Source organism: Diachasma alloeum, unplaced genomic scaffold (genome assembly GCF_001412515.2).
Source record: "Diachasma alloeum isolate Michigan unplaced genomic scaffold, Dall2.0 Dall_scaffold_00185, whole genome shotgun sequence".
NCBI lineage: Eukaryota > Metazoa > Arthropoda > Insecta > Hymenoptera > Braconidae > Diachasma > Diachasma alloeum.
The window spans coordinates 1,275,385-1,286,185 of record NW_021680351.1 but is presented as its reverse complement, the minus strand read 5'-3'; the positions used below and the strand labels follow the sequence as shown (position 1 = coordinate 1,286,185).

At 37.3% G+C, this 10,801-nt stretch overlaps 2 protein-coding genes across 2 annotated transcripts; one reads left to right on the top strand and one right to left on the bottom strand.

Moving 5' to 3' along the window:
• Positions 1 to 1,094: 1,094 nt before the first annotated feature.
• Positions 1,095 to 6,021, top strand: LOC107048013. The gene is made up of 5 exons (XM_015270962.1): positions 1,095 to 1,222; positions 1,545 to 1,642; positions 1,898 to 2,017; positions 3,412 to 3,561; positions 5,645 to 6,021. Exons 1-5 carry the CDS (start codon positions 1,095 to 1,097, stop codon positions 5,872 to 5,874), a joined length of 726 nt encoding a protein of 241 aa, XP_015126448.1. The 3' UTR covers positions 5,875 to 6,021.
• On the bottom strand, positions 6,022 to 10,801 carry LOC107048012 (anillin). Its single transcript, XM_015270961.2, has 4 exons — positions 10,769 to 10,801; positions 8,338 to 9,033; positions 7,005 to 8,176; positions 6,022 to 6,264 (listed from the first exon to the last, which is right to left on the bottom strand). Exons 1-4 carry the CDS (start codon positions 10,799 to 10,801, stop codon positions 6,120 to 6,122), a joined length of 2,046 nt encoding a protein of 681 aa, XP_015126447.2. The 3' UTR covers positions 6,022 to 6,119.

Sequence of the window (10,801 nt, the reverse complement as noted above, 5' to 3'; positions counted from 1 at the left end):
GTTTCGCATTAAACAAAGATTTTTCGGGAGCAAAATACGTGTGGGAGTATCGAATAGCGAAGGAGTAGTGCTAGAAATGGCATTTCTTGCGTCTGCAGAGAATGCAATTTTTTTTAACTACTAAATCTATTTTTGCGACAAAAATTTTTCATCCCGGCGCACTCTCTGCATGTTTGGCACAAAAAATCCTTTTTTATAATTTTCAAAAAACTATTTTTTTGGCACAAGTAAGACATGTTTGAGAACTTTTTCGTTTTTCTCTCAGTGTAGTAAACAAATTTATTAATTTGTAAAAAAAAAATATTCTTGAAGTAAATAAAAAATTTCAAATGACGATTTTTATTTGATAAAAAAATTTTTTTTTTAAGATCAATAAGATATCAATTTCTAAGGAATTCGGATGATATTTGTACTTATGGTGTCATGACAAAGAATTAAACATTGCGGGCCATTCCATCCGAAGATTCAACAAATTGACAATGGTTTCGGGACTTTCAGAGACAACGGATTTCGATCGGAACGACTGCTTGCGCAGCTGGACCTACACTGACACCTGGTGTAAGTTAATAATTAATCACTCTTATAGTAAATAGGTGAGGACAATCAGCAGGCAAAAGGCTTGCCACGCAGTTTTCTCCTTGATTCACCTGTGTAAAGAAAAGAAACGTATAAACTCGGACGAACTAGGGTCTCAGCGCACATCCAGTCTGTCTCATCATGAGCTTTCATTTCATTATTGTAATCCTCTGCATTTGTTCATATTCTGTTGTCGGAATACTCGGAGGTGAGTAAAATAACAGTTCGAAGGCAGCTGTATCCGCAGCGAATTTTCATTTCCAGTCACCTATTTTTCTAGTTAAGTGGAGAGAAATATGATCATAATATCACAAAATTAATTTCTTACGCCAAATATCTCATCTCTTGAGGAAAATTTTTCTCTTTTTTCCATTTACAAATATTAAAAAGGACTTGAATATCTTCACTCAGGGGCGAAGACATGCGTAGGGCCGACGAAATTCTACAATGACTTGGGATGCCAGCCTTTGTATAAACGAGAAAAATCCACTTGTCCGTACCAATACAGTTGCAAAAGTATGAAAAATCGAAATCCGGATGTGTGTTATCTAAAGGGCGTAGAGTATTCTGTTGGTTCTTCTGTATCTGTTGTCAACGGAATATTAGCGAACGAGTGCAAGTGCACCAAGCACACGCCGAACGCCACGTAAGAACAATTTAAAGTGCCAAAATAAATAATCACTGCAGAGCATTCAATTCTTCTCCTCATTAAATTTTCTCTCTTCTCATTATCACTATTATATTTTGTTATTTTTTTTATTAAAGTAAAAAAGGAGAATTTTTCAACAGAAGAATGATAGACCGTTTATTGAACAAGTTCCATTATTTATTTATGAGAAGACAATATTTTAAAGAATCCAGATATGGAATTCATATTCATCAATTTTTCATTGGAATTCTTTTCACTCTTCAATGATAATTTCTCCCAAATCGAAGGCGTCAAATGTTGATATTTATTTTTTATTCAGAGCGCAATTTGTTTGTGACCGTCGCGACTGTTCCCTTCCACCACCACCGGGGTGTTACAGAAGACGCGAGAAGAACTGCTTTTCACCTGTGAAATGTTGTGAGTATTCGGTGCAAGTAAAACAGAGAGAAAAAATTTTGATTGTCAGGGACATCGTCACTCATTTTTAGAAGCCCATTGCCAAATTTCAGAGACAGAAATCACCAGTCCAGTGTCATCAATAATTGGTGATAGATTTCCGAACATCAGTGACACGCCCCACAAAATCAAAAAATTTTTCTCTCTGTGAACCGTTGACTTTACATTTCTTCTGGACTTCATTGTGGAATTCTCATAATTACTATTTTTATGTAGTTGAGGTAGCGGGGGTCGAGACGACGTGTCAAGTTGATGGTAAAGTTTACAAGATTGGAGAATACTTTGAACCTCTTTCCGAACCGGGAAAAAGATGCTATTGTGGCCACGGATATCAGGGTAAATTGAATGGGATTTTATTCGATAATTATTTATTGAAAATTGTCTGAGGTAATGGAAAATTGTCGACCCTTACGGGGTCACAGAAGGTCGTAAAAAGGTCTTATGAGGGTCCCAATCACCAAATTTACAAATTAACACTGTAGTACAGCCTCAGAAAAATTTGAAAAAATTTGATATCTCATTTTTTATTAATTTTTTATTACGCAGCACAAAATCGGTTGGTTTATACAGCTGTAAAAATTGATAAATAAGAATTATGAATATAAACAAATGGCTTAAAAAAAATAACAAAGTAGTACATTATGTGAGTTCTATTTTGGTGGAATCTTAAGATTGGAGAATACTTTGAACCTATTTCCGAACCGGGAAAAAGATGCTATTGTGGCCGCGGATATCAGGGTAAATTTAATGGAATTTTATTCGATAATTATTCATTGAAAATTGTCTGAGGTAATGGAAAATTGTCGGGTGATGACGACCCTTACGGGGTCACAGAAGGTCGTAAAAAGGTCTTATGAGGGTCCCAATCACCAAATTTACAATTACCGCTGCAGTAAAGCCTCAGAAAAATTTGAAAAAATTTGATATCTCATTTTTTATTAATTTTTTATTACGCAGCACAAAATCGGTTGGTTTATACAGCTGTAAAAATTGATAAATAAGAATTATGAATATAAACAAATGGCTTAAAAAAAATAACAAAGTAGTACATTATGTGAGTTCTATTTTGGTGGAATCTTAAGATTGGAGAATACTTTGAACCTATTTCCGAACCGGGAAAAAGATGCTATTGTGGCCGCGGGTATCAGGGTAAATTTAATGGGATTTTATTCGATAATTATTCATTGAAAATTGTCTGAGGTAATGGAAAATTGTCGAGTGATGACGACCCTTACGGGGTCACAGAAGGTCGTAAAAAGGTCTTATGAGGGTTCCAATCACCAAATTTACAAATTAACACTGCAGTAAAGCCTCAGAAAATTTTTAAAAAATTTGATATCTCATTTTTTATTAATTTTTTATTACGCAGCACAAAATCGGTTGGTTTATACAGCTGTAAAAATTGATAAATAAGAATTATGAATATAAACAAATGGCTTAAAGAAAAAATAACAAAGTAGTACATTATGTGAGTTCTATTTTGGTGGAACCTTTAATACGTCGATTTTGCATTTGAAAGTCCGTGATGATTCGGATACATTTTTCATCTACTTTATTAGGATAGTCGTTGTGCAGTAGGGGGACATCTCATTTGAGGTGTCTAGAAGTCCTATCAATGAAAATATCCGCCGAAAACATCACAAATAGTCGGATTTGAAAAATTTTTATTCCGAAACTCCGGGCCGTGTAACGTGTATAAGGCGAATTTACAGGAAAACGTGGCTTTTCAGGAGAAAATATCGAGCCCTTTTGTACATTCGAACCCAGCAATTCATGCGACTCTGAACTAACTCATGGAGAGGCCATCGCGAACCGCTGTGCTCCGGTATACGAGGCTGATCAATCAATGAGCAAAGACTGTCCATTGTTCTTCAGATGTCGTAAGTAACATAAACAACAATAACAATTACATGACTAAGAGAAAAAAAAACGCCCCGTCTAAATTACATGACTAAGATTCAGCAGCGAAGCGGTAAACGGTTCAAGTCGCTTTTGACTATTGACCATTTTTTAATGAATATCTCGAAATCTAAGGGAGATGGCAAAATTTTTCACACTGAGAGAAAAAAAAATTGTCAAACAAGTCTCGTTTGGGCCAACAAAATCGCTAGTTGAAAATTGCAAAAAAAAATTTGTTTTGTTTGGTTCGAATTTGAAAGTCTCGGACATGAACAATTGTTCTGCTTTCGACGGCAACGAAATATTTGGCTCAAGAGGCGGATAATTCACACCAGACGGTGCCTCTTCAGGATGAAAATATCTCATACAGAGGAAAATTTATCAACATATATTTTATCCCTAAGTTACAAGATTGCTATCGTATCATTATTATTGTTTCATTTAAGGGTTCATTTGTTGTCTGTGATTATTAGACAGCCGAAACGAAAAACTACTATCCCTTGTTTCGCATTAAACAAAGATTTTTCGGGAGCAAAATACGTGTGGGAGTATCGAATAACGAAGGAGTAGTGCTGGAAATGACATTTCTTGCGTCTACAGATAATGCAATTTTTTTTAACTACTAAATCTATTTCTGCGACAAAAATTTTTTACTCCAGCGCACTCTCTGCATGTTTGGCACAAGAAAATCCTTTTTTGATAATTTCCAAAAAACTATTTTCTCGGCACAAGGAAGAATTCTTTGAGAACTTTATCGTTTTTCTCTCAGTGTAGTAAACAAATTTATTAATTTGTAAAAAAAAATATTCTTGAAGTAAAAAATTTCAAATGACGATTTTTATTTGATAAAAAAAATATTTTCCAGCGCACTCTCTGCATGTTTGGCCCAAGAAAATCCTTTTTTGATAATTTCCAAAAAACTATTTTCTCGGCACAAGGAAGAATTCTTTGAGAACTTTATCGTTTTTCTCTCAGTGTAGTAAACAAATTTATTAATTTGTAAAAAAAAATATTCTTGAAGTAAAAAATTTCAAATGACGATTTTTATTTGATAAAAAAAATATTTTCCAGCGCACTCTCTGCATGTTTGGCCCAAGAAAATCCTTTTTTGATAATTTCCAAAAAACTATTTTCTCGGCACAAGGAAGAATTCTTTGAGAACTTTATCGTTTTTCTCTCAGTGTAGTAAACAAATTTATTAATTTGTAAAAAAAAATATTCTTGAAGTAAAAAATTTCAAATGACGATTTTTATTTGATAAAAAAAATATTTTCCAGCGCACTCTCTGCATGTTTGGCCCAAGAAAATCCTTTTTTGATAATTTCCAAAAAACTATTTTCTCGGCACAAGGAAGAATTCTTTGAGAACTTTATCGTTTTTCTCTCAGTGTAGTAAACAAATTTATTAATTTGTAAAAAAAAATATTCTTGAAGTAAAAAATTTCAAATGACGATTTTTATTTGATAAAAAAAATATTTTCCAGCGCACTCTCTGCATGTTTGGCCCAAGAAAATCCTTTTTTGATAATTTCCAAAAAACTATTTTCTCGGCACAAGGAAGAATTCTTTGAGAACTTTATCGTTTTTCTCTCAGTGTAGTAAACAAATTTATTAATTTGTAAAAAAAAATATTCTTGAAGTAAAAAATTTCAAATGACGATTTTTATTTGATAAAAAAAATATTTTCCAGCGCACTCTCTGCATGTTTGGCCCAAGAAAATCCTTTTTTGATAATTTCCAAAAAACTATTTTCTCGGCACAAGGAAGAATTCTTTGAGAACTTTATCGTTTTTCTCTCAGTGTAGTAAACAAATTTATTAATTTGTAAAAAAAAATATTCTTGAAGTAAAAAATTTCAAATGACGATTTTTATTTGATAAAAAAAATATTTTCCAGCGCACTCTCTGCATGTTTGGCCCAAGAAAATCCTTTTTTGATAATTTTCAAAAAACTATTTTCTCGGCACAAGTGAGACTTGTTCGAGAACCTTGTCGTTTTTCTCTCAGTGCACTTCGCTACTGAATTATGTGAACGTGAAAGCCGCAATTCGTCTTATGCTTTTCAGAGAATGCGGCTGATAAAGTGCTGAAGAACGTGGGTTTGAAAAGGAAAGGTGTGCACTGCCAATTCGGCAATTTGACCATGAAATACGGCGACGTATTACCTCCACAGAGTGATATTTATTCGGAATGCGTGACGTGCATTTGCACGATGGGACCTGCGATTTCTTGTCAACGTCGATCGGCGGACCACTGCGATATGAATCCAGTGGTCATTGTTGATGTGGAGATGTGAAAGATCAATATCACAATTAAGTATTTTCAAGTTGTAATTAATATTTTTTGTGGAGGCAAAAGATCAGGAACATGAGACATTCAATTCTATTTTTTAAAAATGAAGAAGAATAAACGGAGGCCGAGCAGACCTCAAGTCTTGCTTAGGAGCGATGAAAATTGCGAGTTTATTGGTTCTTATGTTTATTTTACAACAGGGCAAGTTAATATTGTTAAGTTAATATTGAGTACAAATTGTTATAAAAACTAGGTTTTGAGAGCTGGAATCATCGGTGATTTCTGAATATTCTTCATCAACTTCACGTTCCAATCTCGAAGGGCAGTGATTACGTTGTTCAGCTTCAATGCCCATTCGTTTACATCTTTTTTATTGTCGAAAGACAGTAAGAACCTGGAAAAAACAAGATAATTATTATTATTTAGTCAAGAAATTCGTCAGGACGATTATCTGATTGAGGTATTCCACGCCGAATGAGTCAACCGCTGACCCTCAGTGTTGATTACAAGAATTACTGAAAAAAAATTTTTTGAAAATCAACCGTAACATAAGTTGCAAAATTCAAGTTTTTCATTTTTTTTTTTTGAAAATTCGTTATTATGGGCATCTAGGAATCTAAAAAAATAACACCAAAAATACTCGAATAGGCGGTAAAAAATGGAAAATTTCGAGGCTTAATAAATCAAAATCGGACAAATAGAACTCGAGTTATTGGAAAAAAACTCAAAAATGAAGAAAAAATCACATCTCCAAACTGGGTTGCGGAAAAAATCTGAAAAAAATTTGAGAGATAGTTCTTCAACCCCCTAATCCTAGAAAAAATAGCCATTAATTTCTCGCGGTGGAATACCTCAATTCAGTATTGAAACAGTAAGCCGGGTCGTCGATTTTGCCTTTAGTTCAGTTTTCGCTGAATATCTCGGAATCTAAGAGGGCTAGCAAAATCTTTCTCAAGATCTTTTTTATAGCCCTCAATCGGCCCTACAAAAAAGGTCCTGACAAAAAAGTGTCTATCTCCCTCAGATTCCGAGATATTCCTCCAAAACCCCTGAAAAAATACTGAAAAATCGACTTAGCCCGTTTTACCGGTTTCCTTACCGCGCTTTCGCTGCTGCATTAAATTATTTAATTACCTCTGTACTGTGTGACCCTGTCTGCACACCATGAGAACCCCCTCCCCATCCCCCGGTTCCCTGAGCCTCATGGTCTCCACAAGAATAGTCCTGGACTTGGAGCAGATTTCCCTGTCGACCTGGCCAATCCTCTCCGAGCAGCACTGCATCAGATCAATAGTTTTCACCGGGGGTTTGCACTCCTGCTCCCTGGGGTAGTTCCAGAACATGAGGGTGTACCCCTTGAGGACGCACCAGCGTCTGTTCCAGACGATGAAGTCCCCGGCCCTCTCTCCGAAATTGAGAAAGCCCTGATGACAAGTCGACAAATGAAGTTTGCACGAGAGATTGAGATCGACGATGCCTCGGAGAATGGAGTCATGAGGGACAGCTGTCAGTGTCCAGGGAGAGGACAGTGTCAGATCATGAAGGCTGAGTCCTAAGTATCCGCACTTGCTGAAGGAAGACGATCGAACCTTCTGGTCAAGCTTGACTCTGGGAGATTTCTCCCCTCGTCTCATGAATTTCGAGGGCGACAGATAAGTCCACGTTCTGTTCAACGTGGAATTGAGGGTGTGGGTCTTGTCTTCGTCACTGCTAATCGGCCCACACTTCAAATTCAGGCTGTACACCTCGATGGTGATCCTGAAATTGGGCTGCAAGTTGTCAATGGTGCACAGAAAGTTTGAGAATTCGAGGAGCATCGAGCCCACAGGCCGAAGAACAGGGGAACTCCCCCAGACGTTGGTTCCCTCGATGATGACGACTACGAACCACTCCCCAGGCTCACCAGACTGGGACTCCCTCGTGAGGCACTCACGAAGGGGCAGATTAATGTTTTCGATGGTGACCTCCGCCCATTCTGTGAGGTCCGATGGCTCTTTCACGTGACAAATTTCCTCGGAGGGGTTGCTGAGCTTTTTCAGCTCTTCTTGGAGCAGACGCTTGCGAATCCCAGCGATCAGCAGCAGACGCTCTGACTCCACCTCCTCTGAACTGCCTATGAACTCTTTGCTCGTGCGACAGACGTTCAGGGCTTTGCTCGCTTGCTCAATCGTGCATTGCTGGATCTTCATGTGCTTCAGGATGTGCTCCATCGTGTCCATTCGATCCTTGTCGAAGGATGGCTGACGCGCGGGCTCTGGGGGGCTGACCTCGGGGGATTTATCTCTTATCAGGGCTGCTCGGATTTTCTGGAATTTAATCGGGAGATTCCTCGTTTAAAAAAAATGTGACGCTTCTTGTCAGCAATCCACTCCGCCATGATTGACTTAGTATTATTTCCATGGTGAATTTGAATATCTCATATATGATAAGAACAAATTTAAAGAAGATTGTACTATTAAAAAAATACCTGTTTAATCCTCTGCGAGAAAGTCCTGTAAAGTCTCACGCTCCGATTCAGGGTGCTGTTGTCGCTCGCCCCCCTCGAGGGGTCCGCACCATTGCTGGAATTATCGCTCCTCTTGTGGTTCCAGAACCTCATGATTCTCCTGAGGAACGGCGTTCTCCCCTCGGAGATCAGTTCGCTGGCATTAAAATGCGAATTGCTCCTGTCCGTCGTGTTCAACTCGTCCCCGAGCGCCTCCTCGAGGAACCTCTCCACCTCGTACGGTATCTTCCCCTCTCCCCTCTGCCGCCCCGCTGGAATCGCTGGAATTGTCCTCTCGACCTGCACCAGTTGACCCGTCATCCCCCCGGGGTTTCGAGTTATCACGGAGATTCTGGTGGACTCCATGTCCGGCCTGAAGCACCTCCTCTTGGCCCGCGGGGACTCCAGGATGTCCTCGGTGTCGTCATCGGTCACTCTCGTCGCCAAATTAATTTCACGCCCCCCACCAATCTCCACTCTCTCTCTGTCTCCATTTATAATCTCTAGAGCGGCAATTTGCGACTCTAACTCGTTGGCTCCCGTCGATGACGAAATGTACGAACTTCCGTCGTTGGACTGCGGAGTTCTGCGGGGAGTCGGGCGCAGGTCCTCCTCGATGGCCTCGAGGACCTTGCTTCTGCGGAGAAGACTCATTCCAGAGCTCCTCCTCAGCATTCGCTGCGCAAATTATGATTTTTATTGGCTGTTTTATGCAGGATCATTTCAGAGCGAAGGGGTAAAGCGAGTCAGCTTTGACTATTGGCCCGTTTTCAGTGAATATCTCGGAATCTAAGGGAGATGGGGAAATCTTTGTTAGAGCCTTTTTTGGAGAGCTGATTGAGAGCTACAACAAATGTTATTACGAAAATTTCGGTATCTCTCTTAGATTCGGAAGTATTCATCGAAAACTCAACTGGGAGATGAGTCAGCTTGAACTGTTTTATACTTCGGTACTGGTTTATATTTTTATGAATTTATGGGGGGCTGCAGCCCCTTATGAGCCTCGTAGCCCTTATGTGGACACTTATTCTGACACCTGCGACCCTTATTTTGACCCTTAATTTTGGAGTGCACGGAGAGAAATTTCAATAAAAATTACTGGGAAAAACGTAAAATTACGTTTTGATATGTAATCCGCGAGCGAAGTAAAATTCAATAAAGAGTGAGTCGGAACTGAAATTGTACGAATCGTCACGTAAATTCTGTGATTTTTTCCGTAAAAATTTGTGGCCGATTTTATTGAAAAAAAACACGCAGATGAGACAAAAAAAGAATGAGTGGACATGTACAATGGGAAGTATTCTAGAAAAAATCAATAGAATTAGATTTTTCTGTACAATTTATTTTACTGAAAAAGTTGTATAGAAATTGCTCGACTCGAATTTTCTAAGTTTTTTGTTTGATATTTTTAATGGAAAAGGAAAAGAAAAAAATAGAGCGGAAAATATTTAGAAAATTCATGACGAGGAAGTCCTGTAGGAAATGTATAAAAAGATAAAATTCTATGGATTTTTTATATAGAATAGTTTTTACTGCGCGGAGTTCTTCAATGGAATCGGTCAAAAACGAATAGAATTTTCAATAAAAATATATCTAAATTATGAAATATATAATCCTAAAATATACAAAAATTAATTAGAAATTCAATTGAATTTTCTATCGAATTCGCTGGACCTGTCTACGAAATTTTTTTCTGCGCGTAATGAAATGTGCTATATTTTGTCCCACTGTACCCTTCATTACTCGCAGAACAAATTGCATACTGATAAAAGTCAAAAACTGAATCCTCCGTTTTTCAAATATTAAAAATATGAAATAATCCGGTATTCAGTGTTCAAAGGGCATTCAAATAAGAATAAACTACTGAGATATGTCAATCATTAATTGTTGACGCCAATGGATATTTATAAATGGAACAAATTGAGTGGAATCACCTCCGTAAATGTATCAACAGAAAAAAAAAATTATAAAAAGATAAAATTCTACTGATTTTTTATATAGAATAGTTTCTATTGCTCGGAGTTTTTCAATAGAACCGGCCAAAACGAATAGAATTTTCAACAAAAATATATCTAAATCATGAAATATATAATCCTAAAACATACAAAAATTAATTAGAAATTCAATTGAATTTTCTATCGAATTCGCTGGACCTGTCTACGAAATTTTTTTCTGCGCGTAATGAAATGTGCTATATTTTGTCCCATTGTACCCTTCATTACTCGCAGGACAAATTGCATACTGATAAAAGTCAAAAACTGAATCCTCCATTTTTCAAATATTAAAAATATGAACTAATCCGGTATTCAGTGTTCAAAGGGCATTTAAATCAAAATAAACTACTGAGATATGTCAATAATTAATTCTTGATGCCAATGGATACTTATAAATGGAATAAATTGAGTGAAATTACCTCCGTGAATGTATCCGCCGGTGGAGACTTCAT

Bases quoted from the DNA above. Each gene is read 5' to 3' on its own strand.
- LOC107048013 (XM_015270962.1), top strand. From the start codon at position 1,095: ATGAAAAATCGAAATCCGGATGTGTGTTATCTAAAGGGCGTAGAGTAT. The intron at 2,018-3,411 runs GTAAATTGAATG...GTGGCTTTTCAG, and splicing joins TTGTGGCCACGGATATCAGG to GAGAAAATATCGAGCCCTTT. The intron at 3,562-5,644 runs GTAAGTAACATA...TATGCTTTTCAG, and splicing joins TCCATTGTTCTTCAGATGTC to AGAATGCGGCTGATAAAGTG.
- LOC107048012 (XM_015270961.2), bottom strand. From the start codon at position 10,801: ATGAAGTCTCCACCGGCGGATACATTCACGGAG. The intron at 9,034-10,768 runs GTAATTTCACTC...TAATTTGCGCAG, and splicing joins CGGCGGATACATTCACGGAG to CGAATGCTGAGGAGGAGCTC. The intron at 6,265-7,004 runs GTAATTAAATAA...TGTTTTTTCCAG, and splicing joins CAGGGTCACACAGTACAGAG to GTTCTTACTGTCTTTCGACA.